The sequence below is a fragment of the Lepidochelys kempii genome, chromosome 10, assembly GCF_965140285.1.
Source record: "Lepidochelys kempii isolate rLepKem1 chromosome 10, rLepKem1.hap1, whole genome shotgun sequence".
Lineage (NCBI taxonomy): Eukaryota > Metazoa > Chordata > Testudines > Cheloniidae > Lepidochelys > Lepidochelys kempii.
Window position 1 is genome coordinate 27,568,571 of NC_136389.1, and position 24,307 is coordinate 27,592,877.

A 24,307-nucleotide genomic window follows, 5' to 3' on the forward strand; every position below is an offset into this window, starting at 1 on the left:
TTAACACAATATAAGGCTGTAGCCTGTTGCTTTAGCCAAAGGACTGTGTTCTTCTTGGCACTCATTTCCATAAACATATGGAGTGCAATGTCACAAATACATTTTGTACCTCTTCTGTGTCTTTGGTGTCCCCTCCAGTATATGGGATCATAAATGATTAGGCAAGAAAACTCAGGATTACTTGGCAATAAACAGGTGATTGTTATATTGTAATAAATATACTTGAGATTTGGCTAATGGTGCAGGTTTACACCATGACAATTTTTATGCACAAAAAGCATAAAAATTGTAGCGGCAAGGAATGGTTACTAACCTCCCATAACTGTTGTTCTTCGAGATGTGTTGCTCAAGTGCATTCCAATGTAGGTGTGTGCTCACCCCAACCACCACCACCGTGGTATCCCTCAGTGGTATCCGTCGGGTCAGCTCTGGTGCTCCCTGGAGTCATGCCCTCATAGCACTGGTATATAGGGCCCTGCCATCCCGCTGCCCCCTCAGTTCTTTCTTGCCGGCTAACTCCGACAGTGAGGAGGGTTGAGGGGAGGGGTTGGAATAGACATGAGCAACACATCTTCAACAACAACAGGTACGGGAAGTTAGTAACTGTTTTTTCTTCTTTGTTTGCTTGCTCATGTCCATTCTAATGCAGATGACTCCCAAGCAGTTGTGGAGGTAGAGGGTTCAGAGTTCATAAGCATGCTGTTTGTAGCATTGCTCGGCCGAACCCGTCTCATCTCTAGCTTGCTAGATGATGGCACCATGTGATGTAAAGATGTGGACTGACGACCACGTCGCTGCTCTACAGATGTCCTGAATTGGAACCAATGAATTGGAAGACCAGCCCAGGAGCACCTGATGATTGGCAATCCTCAGCTGGAGACCACCTGTGGAGTCGATCTTTCTGCCAAAAAGGTTGAGGTTTTTGGCATCTTTAGCCTTGGGAATCATCCCCTGATGTCCCTGTCTCTCCCTTTTGTTCACCGCTGACACAACCAGGGAGCCTGGGGTGGGAGGGAGTTTACAAAAATTCATACCCCTTGGAAAGGACAAAGTACTACTTACATCCTCTTAGCAGTAAGTTGGAGGGGTGCAGGAGTCTGCCATAGAGCATTTATAGACTCCAGGATGGCATTGTTCAATGGCAGGGCCACCCGCAATGGCTACCCTGCTCAGGAGCTCCTGGTGCGCCCTGTAATCGTCTTAGCTGTTCCTGCCACTGCCTTGTCAGGAGAGGAGGAAGAAACCGCCTGTACCAACACAGGTCCCGGTACTTCTCCCTCTGCCCCAGATGGGTTCCAAGATGAGCGGAGGGGAGAGTCCTGTTGTTCGGTACTGGGTACAGCACCAGGGACCAATCCCTGTTCTGACATGGATAGCGGGAAGCTCTTGACTCTGATATAATGGAGTAGGACCTTCTGGACTGGGGTCCCTGGATTGGCTGGAAAGTAAGAAGGAACTGAAGGGGCAGCGGGACCCTAGATATCAGCGCTATGAGGGAAAGACTCCAGGGGGCACTAGAGCCGACCCGATGGATGCCACGGAGGGAAAAACTTTCCAGCAGCAGTGCTTGGGGCAAGCGCACACCTACACTGGAGTGCACATGAGCAAGCACTCGAAGAAGGATAATCTTTATATACACTATATGAGATGTACTAGGTAAATACAATGAGTCAAATGCTGGTCTTAGCATGAGGCCTAAATTAGTCAGGAATCTCCACAGAGTCTTGGGCAAGAAATCCTCCTTTCACTCTGCAGAGCTACTTTATATCTGCTACAGCAGCCTTAGGGCTCCAGCATCCCTTATGGCTTCATGTGGTGGGGGATGAAAATGGCTGTAGTTGTGCAACAAACTTCCTCCCTGACCAGCTCTCAAAATGTTGTAAGTGCTGGGGAGCACAGTTCTATGCCACCACAGGGTGATAGCTTAGAATCTTAGCCTACTCCTCCATTCAGTTTTTCTGTAGTTAGGACCACAGATAACCCAACAGAGGAGTGGACAAGATTTGCCCCAATGTCTGTATAATCCACTGGCAATTGTATTATACAGAGGATATGAGCTTGTCATAAATATAAAGGGAAGGCTAACCACCTTTAAATCCCTCCTGGCCAGAGGAAAAACCCTTTCACCTGTAAAGGATTAAGAAGCTAAGATAACCTCGCTGGCACCTGACCAAAATGACCAATGAGGAGACAAGATACTTTCAAAGCTGGAGGGGAGGAGGGAGGGGGAACAAAGGGTTCTCTCTGTCTGTGTGTTGCTTTTGCTGGGACCAGAGCAGGAATGCAGGTCAGAACTCCTGTAAAGAGTTAATAAGCAATCTAGTTAGATATGTGTTAGATTCTGTTTTGTTTAAATGGCTGATAAAATAAGTTGTGCTGAATGGAATGTATTTTGTGTATTTTTGTGTCTTTTTGTAACTTAAGGTTTTGCCTAGAGAGATTCTCTATGTTTGGAATCTGATTACCCCGTAAGGTATTTACCATCCTGATTTTACAGAGGTGATTCTTTTACTTTTTCTTTAATTAAAATTCTTCTTTTAAGAACCTGATTGCTTTTTCATTGTTCTTAAGATCCAAGGGTTTGGGTCTGTGTTCACCTGCGCAAATTGGTGAGGATTTTTATCAAGCCTTCCCCAGGAAAGGGGGTGTAGGGCTTGAGGGGATTTTGGGGGGAAAGACGTTTCCAAGTGGGCTCTTTCCCAGTTATATTTGTTAGACGCTTGGTGGTGGCAGCAATAAAGTCCCGGGACAAAAGGTAAAATAGTTTGTACCTTGGGAAAGTTTTAACCTAAGCTGGTAAAAATAAGCTTAGGGGGTTTTTCATGCAGGTCCCCTCATCTGTACCCTAGAGTTCAGAGTGGGGAAGGAACCTTGACAGAGCTGTTATAGCCCCCATCTACAGAAGCTTCGTTCTTTAGCTCACGCTGTAGCAGTTCACACTTTCAGCTGTGGAGGCCCCCAGTTCAATCCCCAGTGTACAAGCAAAGAAAATGGCCATCACATCTGTAAATACTATCGTGGGGTAAGTGCATGTTCCTTTCTGAAGACAACCAGAGCTATATTAGGCCAAAAAGTAATTGCCCTGTAACTTGCACTCTCAGAGACAGAAAAAAAAATCCCAATAATTTATAAATTGGATTTATAAGGGGAGAAACCTAAAGGGAATAACTGTGATTGCAGGTTCATGGAAAAGGATGGGTACAGGAAAGTGAATTAAAGAAAATATATGGGAAATCAAGAGACACAAGGGGAAATTCAAGAGGCAGGAAGACACATAAAAGGAAATAAAGGAGCATGGTGACAGAAAAAAAACAGAAATGAAACAAAATGACAGTGAAATAAAAGTGCAGCCCAGCAGTAAAAAAAAAAAAAAAAAAGCGAGAAAGAGAAAAGAAAGGCAGTGAACTGAAAGGAAAAAATATGCACAAAGCCTATGACAGAATAACAGAACAGAGGCATCATATGAATGCAGTTCTTTTAAAATTCATGCGGGGAGGGATCATATTCATATCTTCTTAAAACATATTTCTGATGAGTTATTAAAGAAATGCAATGTATTTACCATGTAACAATGTGGTAACCACAGTTTAACTAAGTATTCAACATTTATCATGTAAGCAAAAAGCACCTACTGTACATAACTATGCCTCATACCATGACTGCCAAGGTCAAGATACCGTTTTATCACTCTTTGTGGAGCTAATGACTCTAATGACTCTATTCTATATTGTACAATTAAACAGGTTTCACAAACAGAAAAATAGAAGAGGGCTTTTTCTTTCCCCTTGAGAGAAGAACAATGCACACTTTTTCGCAGAAGTAGCCTATGTAAATGTGTATTTTAATAAACTAGTTCTTGCATGTATAAAATATTAAATTGTTTTAGACAGGGTCTAGCAACCATATGAAACTTTAAACCTGATGGTAAAGAAGAGGGCAAGTGTGGGCAGACCCAGGGCAGTGATGGTAAAATCAATTTCAGAAGTGCTGCTTTAAAAATAATTAAATATGTTACTGTATCTGTATTATTACTGTATTATATTGACTAATATTCTTTTTGTACACAAAGGAATACAAAACATGGGTAATAAAATACTAAAGAACACTCTCCTTTCAGGTCTGGTTATGTCCACATTAAACTCTGATAATTATAAATCCATTGGAGAATTAGAATCATTAATGCACTTGTCCCCCTTCTCTCCTACACTCTATAAAAGGTAACTAATCTGTAATTACAGAATCAGCTATACATGGTTTCATTACTGAGGGCCGGATCCTATTGTCAGGGAGACTGGATGAATCTCCTGGTTATATGCGAATCTTCAAATGAGAGCAGGGAAGCAGAAACCTATCCCAGTCCTCCTCTGCCTGCAGCACAGATCTCAACATGCAGACCGGGCTTTCCATATCAACACTATTTAAATACACTATTAATCCTCAACTAATAGCAAGTTTCATGTCTAGAGGAAGATTAAGCACGTGCTTCTAGTTTAAAGGCACTTTGTTTCAGCAGCCATACACAGAACAGCCCTGTACTTATTTCTCCATCTGCAATTTCTACAAACTGTCACCCCAGCATTTTCTGGACTGCTGGTCACTCTCAGCTCCCAGTGACTGTTCAAATAATGCCAAATATCACAACAAAGCCAAATACCAGGCAACGTCTTGACTGGACCTCCCTTCCCGTACTCCCCAATCTAGTTCAGAAACTGCAACATCTAGTTGGCACTAGAACACATGCCAGTGAAATGACAAATTTGTTCTCTACTTACTTCGGTCTGTGACGTCACCTAGGATCTGCCCTATCATTTCTAGTCTGTGGCATGTAAAACACTGCTGGAAATTTGTGGGTGGATCTATTCCTGAGGTTAGCCAGGAAGTGCCTTTGGGTCACTGACTATTGCCTTACTAGTATTGCTAGAGAGGTAAAGGAAAATGGTTGAATTAAGTGACTCTCCCTAGCGGATCACAGGAAAGGACATGTCGGACAAGGAAAAATAGTAAGTGAGCCATCCATAGGTTAGACATATAAATAGTGCTATAAAAGGGAATGAGAAAGAGAGAGAGAGAGAGTGTGTGTTTCTCTCTCACACACACACACACAGGCCCAGAGGACTACTGGCGGTCCTCTACTCTGTCAGCAGCTCTTGTCAGGCCTGACATAGTCAGTACACCTAACACACTTTTGTCATAATCTATATCTAAAAGGTGTCATGTAAGGTATCATATACAAAGTGATAACATGCTGGTTCTGAAAATCATTGTATGATGTACGTATGTATAATAAACCCACAATGGACTTTATAGATATGTGCTGCAAATGTGTTCTTAACATGTATTTAGCAAGCAGTTCCTAAGCCATGCCTATTCCAGACAAAGGAATGTGTTTCCACCTAATTGAATGTGTTTCTGATGTAAATTAGGCAAGATATGGCCAAAGGCAAAGAAAAGCACATTTATATGCAAGGTAAACAGAGCCATCAGGAGAGCAAGGGAGGGAAAGATGACTATATAATCTCGATAGGGGATGGAGACTGCATCCCAAGGAAGCCCTCTTTCCTCTTGAAGCTAGGTCAGTGAATTTTATGGCATCTACCTCCCAGCAGGAGAGAGAAGCTAGACCTGGGCTTACTTTTCAAAGAACATATTTCAAAGGTTTACTGGGCTATAAAGACAGGATCTGAACATCAAGCGATTAGCAACTGAATCAACTGATTGTATACAATATTACTGTATTGTAGAAGTGTATAGAGTAAGGTCATTGATGAAAGCCTGTGACACATTGGTAATTAATATCACAGTGAAATATGTGCATTAACATTACATGAGGAATTGTGAATAATCACTGATATTATGCTTTAACATCTGTGACCAAACACAGGGAAAAACAGGTTATCTCCCAGACAGGAGGGAAGGTAGCTATCTACCTGTCTCCCATGTAAATTAAGCATTACAGAATCAAAATGATGGAAGCCTTATTTACATATGAATCAGGAGGATGGGAAGAGCAGCAGGAGGCCCTCCTGTCTCTTTTAACAAGGTCAATGAACTTTCGGAGATTGAAGCAGAAATAGAAAGCCATTTTGGTATCCATCACTTGGAGGATACAAGGAGCCAGAGCTCTTGGAATCACAAAATGTTGGATCCTTCAACCAAGGGGATTGAAGTCCCTAGGAATTGAGTATAGGTGAGAAACCTAATGTGCTGAAATTAAGTTTTAGTCTTAGAAGCACGTTTTTACTTTTGTTTGCTTGTAAACTTTTCTATCTTTATTCCTTATACTTGGTATCACTTAATTTTATGTCTTTTTGTTAAATAACCTGTTTTACTTTTACTATCCACTAATTCAGTGCTCTGACCTAAGTAAGAGTGTTTGTCAAACTCCGGTTAAATTAACGAGCTGCTGTGTATCATCTCTTTGAAGGAGCAACAATCTTAACTTTTGTGAGTATTCACTAGGTGGGCTGGACCCTGCAGTGAGACATCTCTGGGGAACTCGGGAGCTGGGGGTCACTGTTTTTTACCTGGAAGATAAGGTTTGGACTGGCAGAGTTTGCTAGCAAGGCGGACAAGCTAATGTTTCAGAGAGCTGTCACCCAGCTCTCACCTGCTAAGACTGAGAGGGATAACATGGTAACACTCAATTCTGGGAACCTCAGCAGATTGTCTTGGGGGTTGGTGGGGGGGAGGATGAAAAAAGAGGGGAAAGACAGCTGTTGGGGGGAGGGAAATTGGAGGTGTAACCAAGTGAAAAAACATTTTTAAAAAATGCTTGGTGGGAAAAAATGTTGTAACGTATCATGAGTCACTAAACCAATCTTTCCCCCACCCATCTGCTGTGCAACCCTGGGAAAGGGATTTCAAGTTAACAGAAATCAAGCATAAAGAGCTGGGAAGGAGAAGAGGTCGTCTTTAGGAAATCGCTGTCTCCCCAGCTTTAGGCTACAGACCTTGTTAGGTTGCATTTAATTATTGCTCCTTTGACTTACTGACCTTTCTGTTGAATTGTTGGCCTCTCACGTAGCAAGGATCTGGGATGTTCCAGGGTTTACCTGGCCTAAAAGGCCACATATATTATCCTCTGAATCCAGCCATTAAACAAAGCACTATTGCTTCTCAGGTTACATTGCAACTGTAAGTGTTGCCATGAAAAATTGCCCACTTCTGATAAAATTGTACACAAACAGCTACCACTTGCATGACAATTATTGCGGGGGGGGGGAGAGAGAGAGGGGGAGAAGCATCATTAGCTGAGCCTCGTGGACTACTTCCATATACAGTGAAAATGGGAGTTAATTTTCACCTCCCACCAAAAAAAAAGAGATAAGGATCAATTTTAATTAATGTTATATTGTGAAGAAGAGATGCAGAAAGGTCAAATACAATTTAAGTAGTAATTAGCTATTTCACTGTAACAAAGTCCCCTTTGAAATCTGTGCTTTGTTTATTCAGCAGAATATAGGACTCAAATGTTTTTCTCAAGACATCAGAACCCTACACATGGCAAAGCATTTGGATGTCACAGATACTTAGACTGCAGAGAGAAGAAAAAGTCAGTGAAATATGAAAAGAATTGGGAATGAGTAGAGGAGAATAGAAGGAGCAAAAAGATTTGAAATCAAGTATTGTTAGGTCTTTCACTACTGAGCCAGGGAACAGCCTTAAATTGTTTAATTGGTTGGTTTTATTTGGGAGATGAGAAACAATTCTGTGTTGACAAGGGAAGAGGGAGTCAGAAATAACTTTTTCAGGATGAAGTGGTGTTAGTAACTATGTCCCTGTCTGACAGGCAAAAAGAGTGAGCTTAACATGATTGAAAAAAGTCCTCAGAACATTTTTTAGATCATTTTGAGCTGGTAACGCTAACCAGCACACTGATCTAAAAGTTTCACCTGCCTCATAACAAGCATTGAGAGGGCTTTCCAATCATGTTAAGCTAATTTGATTGAGACAACACAATTAAAGGAAGCAGGCTCTTTTCCAACGAGACATAGTTTAATTGATAAAGCCAGCCCCTCACTTATCTTGGGCATTAACATCACTACTGTGGTACTGTCAACCCCAAACATTAAAAATATCAGAAGTCTGACTTTAAAACTCACACTATTTTAAGAATTATAAATCTGGGGCCTTTTTATTTATCTTCTGGTTTTGAGCACATTTTCAATCTTTTTTCCACACCGTAAGTGCTAGGTATTTACTGAGATGGAGGGGTTAAAACCAGAGACTTTTGTGTAATCAAAGTGATACAGAAGTTTGGGCACTAAGAGGATACTAATGGTGAGGCTTGTGACAATATCACAAAAGCTGATAACAATGCTGCTATATAGCTGCTTGCTGGTCCCCAAAAAATCCACTGACAGATGACAAATCGAAGTGCTGAGTAGAGGCAAAGCCAAATCGCTATTTCAGCATGCCCAGCAAAAAATAGGTATTGCAATTCTGGGCAACTGCACCTATATTCTGCTTCTGTGGTCCAGCAAGGGCACCCACTCTCTCAGTCGTTCAGTTCCACACTAATCACTTTCTTGTGCAGTGTAGCGTGCAGTGGTCACCCGCTTCCGGCCCAAAAGGGTTAAAAGCCAGCCCTTGGAGGGGCTGGGAGCCTTAGGCTGGGCTGATTGGGAGGCAGCCTCAGCTGTGGCCACGCCCCAAACAGACTCAGCTGGCCCTATAAAGGGGCTGCTCGGCAGAAGCTTAAGAGTCTCTAGCTTCTGAGAGGGAGGGACCTGGCTGCAGGGACCTAAGCAGAGTACTTAGATTGGTGCAGGGCTGGGGAGCTCCAGCCGGGAAAGCCCCAGGCTGCAACCTAGTATTAGGCCCAACAGGTACTGGGGTTGCAGGGGACAGCCCAAGGTTAGACAGAGGCAGCAGGTCCAAACCCAGCCTTGCCTGGGGATGATTGCTTATACTGCAGTCTACCCCAGGGCATGGGGGCTAGCTGGTGACTGGCATTAGCCTATGACTGAGGCAAGGTAGGGATAGGAGGTGGGGGTTCCCCAGGGAGCGGAGGCCCTGCAAGTGCAACACCCTAGCGTACAAGGGGGTCCGGGAAGGACATGGGGGCCCAGCATAAGCACGACACTGGCCTGCAGAGGGTGCTCCAAGGCTGGAAGTAGAGCTAATTCCCAGGACACCAGCAGAAGGGACCGCAGGGGTGAGGCCCGCATGCTTACATGCGGACACACCTCTCTCTCTCGGCCAGGGTATTTCCATACTGCACAGTACCCTGGCTACACTGTGAATACCTCAACAAGACAAACTGCCTAAGCAAGCCTATTTTACCATCTCCTCAAAGACTATAAACAGTATAATTGCCACACTGAAGTTACCAGACAGCCCATTTATTCTTAAAATGAATGCATTACAGAGAAACATATTAAAAATATCCATACCTACATGCATACTAATTTGCTTATCAGAGATCACCCTCTGACTCCAACAAGGGCTCTGGCAGGAGAAGAGTCATTCAAACCACACCAAGGGGGTTTTCTGTGCTCACAAGTTCCTAACAGCTGTTAGCTCAGACCAATCGCATCCATGAACCTGAGAGTCACTCTTTTATACAGTTTGGACCTCTGATCCTGTCCTTGTGTAGCAGGTGATCAGTAGACAGTGGGTTTCCCCTTGAGGTGCAGCTTAAAAAGGATGGGTCTTGAAACGGGTAACTTGCATTCTCCTCCTTCCAGGTATTTGCTAGGAAACCCACTCGACTAAAAGTTCCATCTTTTCTGGCCCATTGTTTTGAGAGATCTCTGAAGCTCATAACACTTCACAGGATTGACATTAGTTCTGACACCCCCTTAAGGAACAATCCCACAATAATACATAAATATTAGCATCTTTAACACAACGAACTCCTAAGATACTGAAACTTAATTCAATAAGGTTTGTCCAGGATATTGCAGAAAACTGTCATATCTGTACAATGGAATCCTCTGATTAGGGAATATAGGAAAAGGTCCAAGGCTGCTTGGGGTTGTAGAAGGCAGTCCATTTAAAGCCTTGCTTTGGCTTTTACAATTACTAGTGACCTGTTAAAAGTATTATATATTTTGGTTAACTAAGAGCTTGATTCTTACTTCCTGACACAGATAAAATCTCCAGTGACACCACTGAGATTTTTGCCTGCATAATCTGCATAAAAACTGAGCCCCAAAAGGGTACGGAGGTTTTTTCAAAAGTCTGCTGCTGTCAAACTTGTGAGGATGCAATTGTACAACATATGCTGACATATCCAGTCCTACAAGTGATGAGATGTTACTATGTTACTGCTATTCTTTAGCATAAGCAAGGAAATATACATGAGGGCTTAGTTACAAAGTTTACATACAGTATTCTCAGCAAGGAAGCCCCTCAGAAGTAATGAATAGTATGATCCCAAGCTGTTACAGTGGCTTCCCATACTAGCATGATATTATGTTATCCATTTGTGATGGCAGTTTTGATCTCTCCACTGTTCCGTAGATACGGATTTTGACTACTTTGCTTGGGTGAAAAATGCTTGGAGGGTTGAAACAGGCATACCTCGGAACATTTTGTTTAAGTTGCAGTTGGGACTGGATAGAATACATAATACGATTCAACCAGCCCACCCTGCTGGTACAACAGCCATTGTCAGCAGGATATGATTTAGATGAAATAAACATTGTTGTAACAGCTCTCAAAGTATTATTATATATCCAGTATGCTGTTGGCTAAGATGTCTGGATATGGACAACAAAGTGTGGAATTGATATAGCAATGCCAAAATGATATTTTGCCTAAACTTAGCATTCATTGATAGCAGATATAAAATAATTCAATACATTTTTCAAATCATTGGGAAATCAGATCTATAAGATGCAGCTTCATTCTAGAAGCCCAAGTGTTCAAATATCATGTAGAATTATTTTTCCCTATGGGGAAGCACAGTCCTCTGAATAGCCCTTTTTGGAGAATAGACACAGTTACCTTCTGCTCCAAGTGTCTTCCAAATAGGGAGAATACAAATATGAGCCACGATAGGCTTACTTTTAATTCTGTCCATTTGCAGTCCACAAGAGGGGGCATGAAGTCAGAAGATATGTTCAAGATCTGCTGCCAATAAAATAGTGGGCTAGCATCAGAAGCACAAGCAGAATATCCATCCAGTGAAAAGTTGGTCCAATCTCAACTACAAATATACTCTTGTAGCTCAGAGGGAAGCACTGAGTGACTTCTAAAAGCCACCTATCCTTTCTTCCTTCTGATGGCCTTTTAATGCAGTCAGCCTCAAGAATAATGTATATAGGCAAAGCTGCAAACAGAAGGAATAGATTACAGGCCCAATTTCCCCTTAATATCTCTTCCTCCATGACATTCTGGTCCACTGTAAGAACATAAAAAACCTGCCTCACAGAGGTACCAGTGGGCACCCCAAACTCAAGCAGCAGATTGCTTTCTGGTGAATAGGAAATGGAGCCTCCCAGGAAGGGACATGAGATGGATGCCCTCAGGAGATGAATAGACAAAGAAGAATTAAACAACCTGTTCCCCTCCTCCTCCTCCCCCGCCCAATAGAAATAAAAAACCTGCCTCACAGAGGTACCAGTGGGCACCCCAAACTCAAGCAGCAGATTGCTTTCCGGTGAATAGGAAATGGAGCCTCCCAGGAAGGGACATGAGATGGATGCCCTCAGGAGATGAACAGACAAAGAAGAATTAAACAACCTGTTCCCCTCCTCCCCTCCCGCCCCAAAGAAATAGAACACCCCACAGAAAAAACAGAGCATGGTAGTACCGATCTCTGTATTTAATTCATTCATTTATCTGTATTTAGCTAAAGCAATACCACAGAAGGTTTATGTTGCCCATAATTTTAAAAACACAATATGAAACCCACAAACACACCAGAGATCCCTGACATCTCTGCTGCCACAAATGAGTGAAACATACTGTGAATTAAATCAGTCTCCCCCCACCTCTCAAAAGATCCTTAGCTCTCCCAAATTCCTGCTCCAACAGTTGGGCTTTGCAATGTGCCTGGAAGATCAACAAGTCTGGACTATTTAAGACAAAGAGGGGGAATGAAACCACTAAAGTTTGGAAACAACTGGTCCACATACATCTCTAAGCATAGCACAAACCTTATTAACTGAAGGTACAAACTATATGAATTGCTTCACCCACCAATAAAATACAGCTACCTCTAGGGTGAAACAGGATAAGTGTAACAGCAAACAGCACTATACAGTACATCAGTTTAGGTCAGAAGGGAAAAATACTATATCCAACTAACACAGCAGGAATTTAGGTAGCCAAAAATGCAATTACCTAAGTTGCAATCTGGCCACAGCACTGAGGTTAATGTTCTCTCTCTTGTGAAAAGTGCTATGTCCTCTTTAATGATCGCAGGAGGTCAGGACCTCTGCATTACATCTCATCTGAAAACTCCAACAGCACAGTATCCCCTAATACCATGCTGAGTATTGATTCTGAGAACTGATGCAGTGGGGAAAGTGCCATGCACTGAATCACCAACACTGCTTCCTGAAGCACCTGCATTTTCCATAGAGGTCTCCTATCCAAGTACAGATCTGATCAAATGCTGCTTAGCTTGTGAAATCTGATGAGATCACAGCCCAAGGTAAAATGGTTGTAGAATGACAACTTGGTTTCATTAATGCAGAATCAAATTAATTTTGCAGCAGTGTGTTTCTTTCTTTCTCTCTCTCTCTCTCTCACACACACACACACACTAAAAAAAAAATCTTCACGCTTGTGACGGGTTCAGTCACACAGACCCCCTTGGGACAGGCATCTGACGTGACTGAATTCTGAGCCCATTTTCCCTGCCAGCTTGGGACTCCAGAACCCTGCCTTGCTGAGCCAGACAAGCTAGCCTGCTGCAACACAAACCCAGGTCTGGTCCACGCCCCCAAAGCTGCAGACTTTAACCAAAAACTGCTCAGACACAGATTCTCCTGCCTCTTTGGAGAAGGCTCTCAATTCAGGCATGTGTTTGAGGTTTTGGCAAGGAAAGGGTGCACTGCAACCATGCCTGCCCTTGGCCCCTCCCTCTGGCATCTCTTTGTGTTGGACCCCACCTGCTTGTGAAGTTTCCCAAATGCAAAGTTTTTTTTCCTCCTGCCTTGAAGAGACAGTTTTATCTCTTACAAGCGTAGCAGGAACAACATCTTTTAATGGAGTGTTTTGGATTGGTAAGATCCCCTTGGTCACCCCACTCTCTGTTCCCAAAAGGTCAGTTGGGTGGACTCTCCCCTCAAGGAGATTTGACCCTCAGTCTTCCCTTAAAACCTGATTCCCAGGTGAGGGGTCTGGCATTTCAGATGAAGATCCTTCCCCCTCCTCCTGGGGAAAAACCTTCCTACAAAAGGTGGGCAGACCCTCCAGTTCCCCCATACCTTCCATCTGGACTTCCTTCTCTGGGCTCCCCTCTGAGGCAGACACCCCTGTGTCCCACAAAAGGGAAGGTGACCCTGATCCAGCTGTGGGCTCACAGCTACCAGCTATGACAGACCCTTCACTGGCCAACAAAATCCCCCCTTTCACTCAGGCTGGGCTTGCTTCCAGCTACAGAGCCCTTGAGGTCTGTTCCCATGGCAGCAGTCATCAGGACCCCAACTTCCATCTCTGGGATACATGTATCTGTGCACCCTAGGGTCAGGCCTGTCCCCCGTTGAACTACAACTTCCTGGCAGTCAGCAGCTGGGAAGGCCTCCCTGTTACAAGGTGGACCATCCCCCTCCCCCAGGGAGATGATCACAGGACAGGAGCTGGCTATATCCAGCCCTTCCCACAGGGACTTGCCTTGAGCCCTGGGGCTACAAGAACTGGTTATGACCATCCCTGCCCCCAACGGCCCATTTTCCACTGGTAACAAGGAATGAGAGAGACAGTTTCCTATTTCCCCAGCAGCACATGTGACTTTACCCTCCCCTCTGGGGTTTTCAGCACAAGATTCCTTCTTCTGCTAACAAAGCCTGGGACAGATTCTGCCACATCAAAAAAAAAAAAAACATTCCCCAGTAGGAACGGTGCAAAATTGCGTGCCACCGCTACAACAGTTAGTTCAGCCTGCAAATCACCAATTTCTATGAGTACCTTAGCTAAAGGTGTAAGGACTTTGTAACCTCCCACCAATTCTAACTCTGCCATTTTTCCTAGTAACAAATCCTTCCCATGGATCAGGTCCATTCTGACCACAGAAGTCTCTGCACCAGTATCCCTCCAACCTTGGAGCACTTTGCCATTAAACTTAACAGCATGCATATGCTCACTGCTTGGTTGTGTAGAAGCAACCTTTATAAATCCTGTGTGAAAAGAAAAGGAGTACTTGTGGCACCTTAGAGACTAACAAATTTATTTGAGCATAAGCTTTCGTGAGCTACAGCTCACTTCATCGGATGCATTCAGTGGAAAATACAGTGGGGAGATTTATATACACAGAGAACATGAAACAATGGGAGTTACCATACACACTGTAACAAGAGTGATCACTTAAGGTGAGCTGTTATCTGCAAGGGGGGGGGAACCTTTTGAAGTGATAATCAAGGTGGGCCATTTCCAGCAGTTGACAAGAACGACAGAGGAACAGTGGGAGGTGGAATAAACATGGGGAAATAGTTTTACTTTGTGTAATGACCCATCCACTCCCAGTCTCTATTCAAGCCTAAGTTATTTGTATCCAGTTTGCAAATTAATTCCAATTCAGCAGTCTCTCGTTGGAGTCTGTTTTGGAAGTTTTTTTGTTGAAGAATTGCAACTTTTAGGTCTGTAATCGAGTGACCAAAGAGATTGAAGTGTTCTCCAACTGGTTTTTGAATGTTATAATTCTTGACATCTGATTTGTGTCCATTTATTCTTTTACGTAGAGACTGTCCAGTTTGACCAATGTACATGGCAGAGGGGCATTGCTGGCACACGATGGCATATATCACATTGGTAGATGTGCAGGTGAACGAGCCTCTGATAGTGTGGCTGATGTGATTAGGCCCTATGATGGTGTCCCCTGAATAGATATGTGGACACTGTTGGCAAAGCGCTTTGTTTCAAGGATAGGTTCCTGGGTTAGTGGTTCTGTTGTGTGGGGTGTGGTTGCTGGTGAGTATTTGCTTCAGGTTGGGGGGCAGTTGGAGAACACTTCCATCTCTTTGGTCACTCGATTACGGACCTAAAAGTTGCAATTCTTCACAAAAAAAAAAAAAACTTCCAAAACAGACTCCAACGAGAGACTGCTGAATTGGAATTAATTTGCAAACTGGATACAATTAACTTAGGCTTGAATAGAGACTGGGAGTGGATGGGTCATTACACAAAGTAAAACTATTTCCCCATTTTTATTCCACCCCCCACCGTTCCTCAGACATTCTTGTCAACTGCTGGAAATGGCCCACCTTGATTATCACTACAAAAGGTCCCCTCCACCCCGCTCTCCCGCTGGTAATAGCTCACCTTAAGTGATCACTCTCGTTACAGTGTGTATGGTAACACCCATTGTTTCATGTTCTCTATGTATATAAATCTGTAGCTCACGAAAGCTTATGCTCAAATAAATGTGTTAGTCTCTAAGGTGCCACAAGTCCTCCTTTTCTTTTTGCGGATCCAGACTAACACGGCTGCTACTCTGAAACCTGTGTGGTAAGTAGTAGTAGCCTGGGCTAAACCCTGTGCTCTGAGATGCAGCAGCTTCAGGTGTTACCTGGTGCCTGTTTCCACTCAGCCAAGGCCATTTATTCCTCAGGTGCTCAGTGGACTTACAATGGTAGCACCACCTTCTGGGCTCCTCCGCTTGTACAGGAGACTGGGGACGAGTAACAGGGGAATGGGAAGGTGAACGCCCAGCCTCCTTTTATCCAGGGGTAAAACGGTGATTCTGCTTTCCCCCAACCCTGCACCCCTCGGCCAGGGGTTTATGTTTAATTGCAGCTTGAGATTGCTCATAAGAGTCTGCAAATCCAGCTAATTCACCCACTGCAGCCACCTTTTTGTCCCACAAATACTGTTTTACATCATCACTGCACATATTCAGGAACTGTTCCTGAGTAACCAAATCACACATTCCTTCAAGGCTCGTAATGTGTTTTTTCCCTCACCCACTTGTCTAACAAATCTCTCATTTCATTTACATAGGCCACATTACTTAATCCCCTCTTAAGACTCCTAAATTTTACCTTGTAGGTTTCAGGTGTAATCTGGAACTGTTTCAAAACCAGTTCCTTAAATTTACCATAGTTTGACGCATCAGCAATAGGCATCTTATTCAATATATCCAGAGCTCTCCCAGTCAATTTTGCAACCAAGTGTGCAGCCCTTTGTCTGGCTGCTTCTGCCTCCATGGTTTCCCTGGCCGCAGCTGCTTCTTTGAGCCTCATTTCTGCCTGCCACATTTGAAACTCGCGGTCCTTTGCCTTCTCTTCCGCTTCCAATCTGGCCAGCTCTAGTTTTGTAACTGCCTCACTGGTAGTCATTTTCCTGCTTTCTTGTGTTTATTTTCCGCACCCAAAACAAACAAACAAACAGAAAATAACAAACCAATAACCACTTTATCTGCTCTCCAGCCACGACCCTTAAAATTCACTTAAAATCACTACCAGTGTCTCAAAGCAATCAGTTGTGCACAGATCCTGTTAGACTATGCCTCTGTGACAGGTTTGGTCACATAGACCCCCTTGGGACTATCACCTGACGTGCTGAAATTACCTCTGAGCCTGTTTTCCTTCCAGCCTGGGACTCCAAAACCCTGCCTTGTTGAATCAGACACGCTAGCCTGCTGAAACACAGACTCAGGTCTGGTCCATGCCCCCAAAGCTGCAGACTTTAACCAAAAACTGCTCAGCAGGTCACCTATCTCCAGAACCCAGACACCCAGTTCCCAATGGGATCCAAGCCCCAAATAAATCTGTTTTACTCAGCTCACTTTGGCACAAGGGGGAATCTTTTGTCTTTCTGGGTCCCCACCCCTCCTTCTAAATGAAAAAGCACCAGGTTTAAGATGGATTCCAGTATCAGGTGACATGGTCACGTCCTGTGAGACCCCAGGCTCCATCCTTCCAGGGCTGGCCTGCATGCACCCCCAGGAAGGCTTGCAAGTAAACAGACTATTTACAACCAGTTGTCCTAGTCAATGGGAGCTATCGAGATTCTAAACCACCATCAATTGCCCACACTTTGCATAATTACAGTTGGCCCTCAGAGTTATGCTTTATATTTCTAGCTTCAGATACAAGAATGATACATGCATACAGATAGGATGAACACACTCAGAAGATTATATGCTTTGTAATGATACCTTACAAGAGACCTTTTGCATAAAGCATATTCCAATCACATTATATTCAGACTCATAAGCACATTTCCATAAAACATCATGGAGTGCAGCGTCACAACGCTTACCTTGCTATGGTATACATTTCTACTGAGACATTCCCGATATTTAGAATGAGAAATATTGCGGAACTCCAGTAAACATAACACATTTAAGCAGTAAATGATTTTACTAGTGTCCACTGTATCACACAGGCAGAATTAGATCCAGATTATGCCCTTAGATGACTCCCACCAAAGTCAATCCAAGCCATGCAAATGGACCCACGAGCACTTTGGCCCAACAAATATGACTCAGAGTGTGATCCACCTCTCCAAGAATAGAATTTGTTTGCCCATATAAACAAAACAAAACAAAAAATATGGATTGGGTGGCTAACCCGAGCCTCCACCAGCACTGCAACATCCACACAATTCTTTTTAACATGCGTACATGAGCTGTAGCTGACCTGGCCTGGGAGGCTTGCTCCGAACTGAAATGTAGATATACACTCTGGTAGCTGTCTTCCTCTAATTGAGCTGCAGCCTTTTATCCCAACTGTGGTTAATCGGTCTGTTAGTCACAGCTAGTCAGGTAAATAACCCATTTATTAACCCCTTCCTGGTGGCTACAGCGTAGGGTGTATACACCCCATCATATGGGAAAATATACTTTTTGGCCCAATCCTGTGACCCATAGTCCCATGAGTATGCCAACTGAAGCCAGTGGGACTATGCTCAGTAAGTAAGGCCCATTTGTATGAATGATCACTGCAAGATTAGGCTCCCTGAAATGAGTTAAAACTTCTGAATTACAAAGTGGAAATTCAAGCAAGAAGCCAGGAAGACCTGACTGGCCCCTGCTTAGGAATGTGTCTCTGAAAAATTTGCTAATTTTCTTGTGCTCAGGAAATTATTATTTCTTTGCTAACAAGGAATCTGAGATGAGAACCAAGAGGGATTTCCACTGTGCTAAGCCTTACTGGCAACCAGAAAAAAAATATATAAACTGCTCAGAATTAAAAACTATGTTTAAGGAAAACAGCATCCCTGTCTGACATGGCAGGTCTGATCAACTCATCAACAAGGACAATTTCAAGGCTGCCAAAACTAGTTTAGGAGTCTGCTAGAAAGTCAGGAGCAACCAGTGAAGGAAAATCACCAGTGCATTACCATCTGCGTTCTTTGACTGAAACTCTAAGAGGGAAGAGTATAAGGAGGTGGGGCACAATATTTAGGGACTAAAAAATGCAGGAGCAGGGGGAGAGGAGGAAAGGATCCATTAACGTAAAACTCATGGCAAAAAAGACTGTATTTTTATAAAAGAAAAAAAAATAAAAAGTGTAGTATTTGTCTGAATCTAAACGATACAGGAAATGTTACATATCTCCTAAGGCAGGAGTCACTGATATCCTGCACCTTATGTAGTCACTTACACCATTCTGGCTTGGTAGCATTTTATACTCACTTTACAACTGGTGTAAATGACTCCACAAGGTGCAGGGCAACATTAAATAAGGCCCCTAGAGTTTATTCATTAATGGACCAAGCCTTTAAACTTACTGTTGCACTAGTGCTTAGAATCACATATATGGAAATTTCAAATCTGGAGTAAAGTTGATGGGTGAAATCCTGGCCCATTTAAGTCAATGGGAGTGTTGCCATGGGAGTGGGGACAGGATTTTACACAATTTTCTGATAAAATGACCCAAAATAAATTTCACTGTCCTACATCAAATACTAACAATATTAACATTATTATATTTGGGGCTGTACAAGACACAAAGTGAAGTCAGCCCCAGCCCCAAAGGTTGAGGCTCTGGTAGACAAAAAGAGAGAAGGTTTGATGCACTGAGAAAGCCATCAGGACAACTAATTTAGAGAGAATGTTTTTAAGTTTGGTATGGATCACTTCTTGCAGGGGTGATAGAAGGCATTTCTTTTCAGCAGTTTCAAAAATCCCCACGGAATCTTTCTGATATTTTATTAACATTGTTTTCAGTTGTAATAGTCATTTTTCATTACACTAACATACTTCTTAAATTTACAGTCAGATCCACAGCCTTAAATACACAGTTGTGCATACGGATTATTACCATCATTTCAAATACTGGCTTCTCTCCAATCGCTGTTTTACTAAACCTCTCATTTTTATCAATAGGACTCCTTTGTGAATAGCCAGCCTCGTCAATTTTTCAAACAGGTCTCATGTCAGATTGCACATTACACAACTGAACATCTGAGAGCTACCTAAAAATATCTGAAAGCTACCAACCAAAAGCTCCAGTGGACAACCAGATTACTCCTGGAATTTAGAAAGTCCGGAAATTCACTACCCCAATATTTTGCTGGTAGCTAAGGCATCTTTTCCTTCAGACGTGAACATCACTTTGAGTTACAGTGCTGACGTTGTATTAATTTGTAATGTTACATTTTCTGATTAAAAACAACATGTACTGTTAGACACCAATCCACAAAGTGATGCATACAGGTGGATCCTAAAGCCCTCACAAACCCCACTGAAATCACTGGGGTTCTGCCTGGGTGCAACGTTTCATCTGCTTGTATCTTTTTGCATGATGTTTATACTGTGTTCACAAATACAATGGAAAGCCATAAAGTGCTAACAATTTATAAGGTAGATCATAACAGTTTATAGAAGCTGATACCCATAACAAATTTGAACAAAAGATTTGACTGGAAATTTGTGGGAGATTTTTAAGCAATTAAGTAACGTTGAGGCTCAGTTGAATAGTGGAGAGCCTTAGAGAATTCACTTCTTGTAAATCTCTATTTGTACTATATCAAATATAAAATGCCATATGTTGTCAATTGATTACAGTTTTGACTTTGTCTACAAATTGTTGGATGATATTATTTTTACAGGTTTCTAAATGAAATCCAAATTACACTAAAAAGATAGTGTAGGCAACAAGCCAGCTTGGATATGGGACGGCCTACATTTCCAAATAAATTTTTTCCATCTCTAATTTCTAAGATCCGATGTAAGTGCAACAAGACAATTCACATTAAATAGCATTTGTATTAAGTATTAAATAGGGCCAGATTTGCCACCCTTAAAAAATAACAATGATTACAATATAATTAAGTTAATCTTTCTCTATGGAGGTATTGTGCCAACAACATTCACTGTTACACTACATTTTAGATGGGGATTTCAGAAAAAAAGAGGTAGCTCTTCAAAAAGATTAAGTCAAAAGCAAGGAAATTAAAATATTTACACTCAATAAAGTGGAACCTGGACATTTGTAGGACTAAGAGAACTAGGAAAAGCAGATAGCCGAAGGCATAAAAAGGAATAACATTTCTATTATTGTATCAGAAGGAGGAAACGTGCAAAGGAACAACTGCATCTGCTGGAACACCAGATTCAAGGGAGTAATTGAGGAATATAAGGCCATTGAAGACAAACTAAATGATTTCTTTTCATCACTCTTTTCCACAGAGGATGTTGAGGAAATACCTACTCAAGTTCTGTGCTCTTTCCTACCAAAAACAATGAGATTGTCAGACTGAGGTGATAATAAATGAGGCAGTCAAACACACTTAAAAAGCCACAGGTCACCAGAGGTGAAATCTTGGCCCCAATAATGTCAATAGGAAGTTTTCCAGGGACTTCAGTACAGCCAGGATTTCATCCTAGGACTGAATGGTATAAATCCAGGAATTCCAAAGAAACAAACATGAAGGGATTGAGCTGGATGTCACTGTGATCAGCCCAACGTGTAGTAGTGATCAAAACAGCAAACAAAATGGTATGCTATTTAATGAATGGGATCGAAATAACAGAAGACATTATACTAGTATATGAACAGCTTAGTGAAGAAGTGAAAAAAAGGTCACATTACAGAGGTATATAAATTAATTAATGGAATAGAGAAAGTAAATAACATGTTCCTAGTTAATTTTTCCCATAATATAAGAACAAGCAGACGTTTTGGTAGCTTTGAATTTCATTAATTTAAAACTGTAACAGGAAACATTTATTAAACAAACCCTAAAACTGGAATTAAGTATCACAATACCTTTGAGTCCAGAGGTTTAGTATGATTCCCAAAAGAACTAGACATTAATGAGAACATCCACAGTTATAATAAATAGGACAAAAACTTTTGTGTTTGGAAAGGATATAGCTTCTAATACTCTGGGCCACAAGGTGGCTTCTTATTGAGGAGATTGGGAAGAAAGTTCTCACATGAGTAGGTTTTCATAATTGTCCATGACACTGTATTTTGTATCTTCCGGAGAAGCGTCTAATATTGGTGAATGTCAGAAAGAATACAGCAGTGAACTAGGTAGATCAGTAGTCTGCTGTGTTATGGCAAGTCCTCTGTTCCTGTACATAGTATATAGAACGTATTATACACTGTGCATACTCATTCTAAATGGTATTATTTTCCATTCTCACTAATATTTAGGTAATGGTAGAAGTAACATGGTAAGGTGCTTAAATACCCTCAGAACAACCCATTGATTGGTGTCTCTGTGTAATGCTTGGAGGCATACAGGAAGGGCATCAGTGGCACATTTTTAGAGCATCTCTGGATGCTGCTGAGAAGCATTTGTTTTAATTTCTGAACGAGACATTTTCTAATCTTCCTACAACCAGGGGAAGTGTAGCAGCATCAGCTATTATGAAAGGATAACATGGTCTGAGGCAGAAATATTTAAAGGAACTGCGCCCTTCACAAAAAAATACGGTGGAAAAAACCCAAGCCTTCTATTTCAGATTCAAGGGATAGCCCTCAAACCAGGGCCTTAATAAACCAATCTTTAGATTTCAGCCAGTATTTTCAAAAGTGAATAATGATTTTGAGAGTCTCAGTTTTTGGTTGTTTGCCTTGGGAGACACCTTTAAAGTGTCTGATTTTCAGAGGGTGCGAGCTCAGCATCAAATATTGGTCACTCCTTGACTTAGATCCCTTAAGACACTTATACATTAGTTTTAAAAAAAGTTGTCAAGAAAGACAGAAATTTGAAAAATGGATTCCCTTTTTCAGTTCTTAATAGTTCCACAAATAGACACCAATTTTTATTTATGTTAACATCTAAGCCTAACATTTATTTGCATACTATTACTTAGAGTAATCACGATTTGTAATTTGCTGTTTGCACGCACTGGGTGGCTAAGCCACATGGTGTTGTTTCTGTTCCATTGTCTGATGATTTCCAAACCCACAAAAAGCTTTCAAGATGGCTGCACAAGCACTTTTGTTGCAGATACTCATGATGAATATTCACATGAAAATACATATTTGCATGAGTATTTGCAACACTATCCCTTTTCCGAATATTCTTGAGAATAAAGTTGTATTCAAATAAACCTTTGCGAAAAGTGAATAAGAAGGGTTCAGGAATATCAGTAAAACAAATTCACTGTTTTCCTTCAAATGAATGTTGTGCCCAGCTCTAAACAGGTTAAATCTTATAAAACCATTTAAATATTTGTTCTTCATATATAATTTTGCATGTTTGGATATTCAAAAAGGAACAGAATTTTGAAAACAAGTGCCACCAGATACTACTCCACCGGCTGGCTTGATGAGAGGCACCACAAGTGGAAGTATAATACCCTCAAAGTTCAAAGAAAAAAGACTGAACCTATTTTGGACCCTATATTGTTTTGAATAACCATAAATAAAATCCAAGTTTAGAACCATTAGATGCAACATAAGAAAGAGCTTTATCAATACACATTTTTATAACTTGAGATATACATCTTCAAAAATATAAGAAACCTGAACTTACTGTGGCTGTGCCGGAGACAGTTTGTGCATTTGTGTCAGCTGCACTCTGTTCAGTGTGTGTCTGAGCAGGAGGGTACATGTTTAACGTGTGCTCTGGAACTGTGGTCTGGCCTGTGTAGTCTGGAGCTGGATGGGGGTGTGGGGCTGTGTATTCTGCCGGGATCCCATTCTGTGGTGGAGCGAACTGAGCTGATGCATAAGGCTGTGCCATTGTGTCAGGAGGTGCTGTAGCTTCCTGATTACCCTGTAAAGTAAAGAAAAAATAATTTAGAAAATAAAGAGGATATTCTCCAAGATTTCTAAATGGATGTTTGTTTCCCCTGGAGAGTGTATCCCATCTGATTTAATTCCCTCCTCTGCCACTCCCTATTACATTTCTGACTTTAGAGAAGCAAAATGTAGTTTTCTACATGGGCCTTTTTTAAATTTGATTGTTAACACCAGGTAAGACTACATGAACTGAAACCCCTAGTGTATATACAGTCAAAGGAACAGATAGTTTAGCTAAAACAAAATTAATGTAGCCAATATGTTTTTACTAAAACCAGCAGTTAAGAAGGAAAAGTTATAGTAAATAATTCCACTCATTCCAAAAGTTACAAAACACTGATGGCATTGAAAGAGGCTTGGTATATTTATCGCCTAGTGCATTCTTCCTCATGGTTTTCTAGATTTCTGAAAAGATGCAGCCAAATGAGAGTTTGAAAATAGATGATCCACTGTGCTCAGTTTTAAATATTTGTACTAAAATGCTACTCTCTCAGATGTTCATCACTCATTTAATGTGTAATCTATTAAGTAAAAGTTCATCCTTTCAGTTGTAGAGCACAAATGCAATGGGATGATTAGATTCAAGCTTAGAAACACAAAATAAAAAATATGGGACTAGAAATACATCAGTTTAAAATCCATTTGAGAAAAACATTAAAAATACTTTACACTGTAATGTGTCAGAAAATTTTAAAGGAAGAACTCAAAATGCCTTATCATTTTGCTAGGAATAATTTTACATTTATGTATTAAAAATAAACCTTTACAATTAAAAGACCAAATGGCAGCATCTATATCTTGTATGGACAATTAGATCTAGCTTTAGCTTTGATATAATTCTACTGTAGCAAGCAGATGTCAAAAATGCTAACGTATCACAGGTATTTGACGTAAATGCCTGCAACAGTCTCTGGCTAAATGGGTCTGACCATAATGAATATATTATGACACTGAAAAAAAAATCTTCTTACAAAACATGCTTG

The 24,307-nt window shown here is 41.7% G+C and overlaps 1 protein-coding gene across 30 annotated transcripts in view; it reads right to left on the minus strand.

Moving 5' to 3' along the window:
- Positions 1-24,307, minus strand: part of RBFOX1 (RNA binding fox-1 homolog 1) — a 2,430,619-nt gene that overhangs the window by 181,991 nt on the left and 2,224,321 nt on the right. For all 30 annotated transcript variants that reach the window (XM_073362506.2, XM_073362502.2, XM_073362531.2 and 27 more), the window contains one exon: positions 23,056-23,298. In XM_073362506.2, coding sequence (XP_073218607.2) covers positions 23,056-23,298 — 243 coding nt within the window. The remainder of the gene's footprint in view (positions 1-23,055; positions 23,299-24,307) is intronic.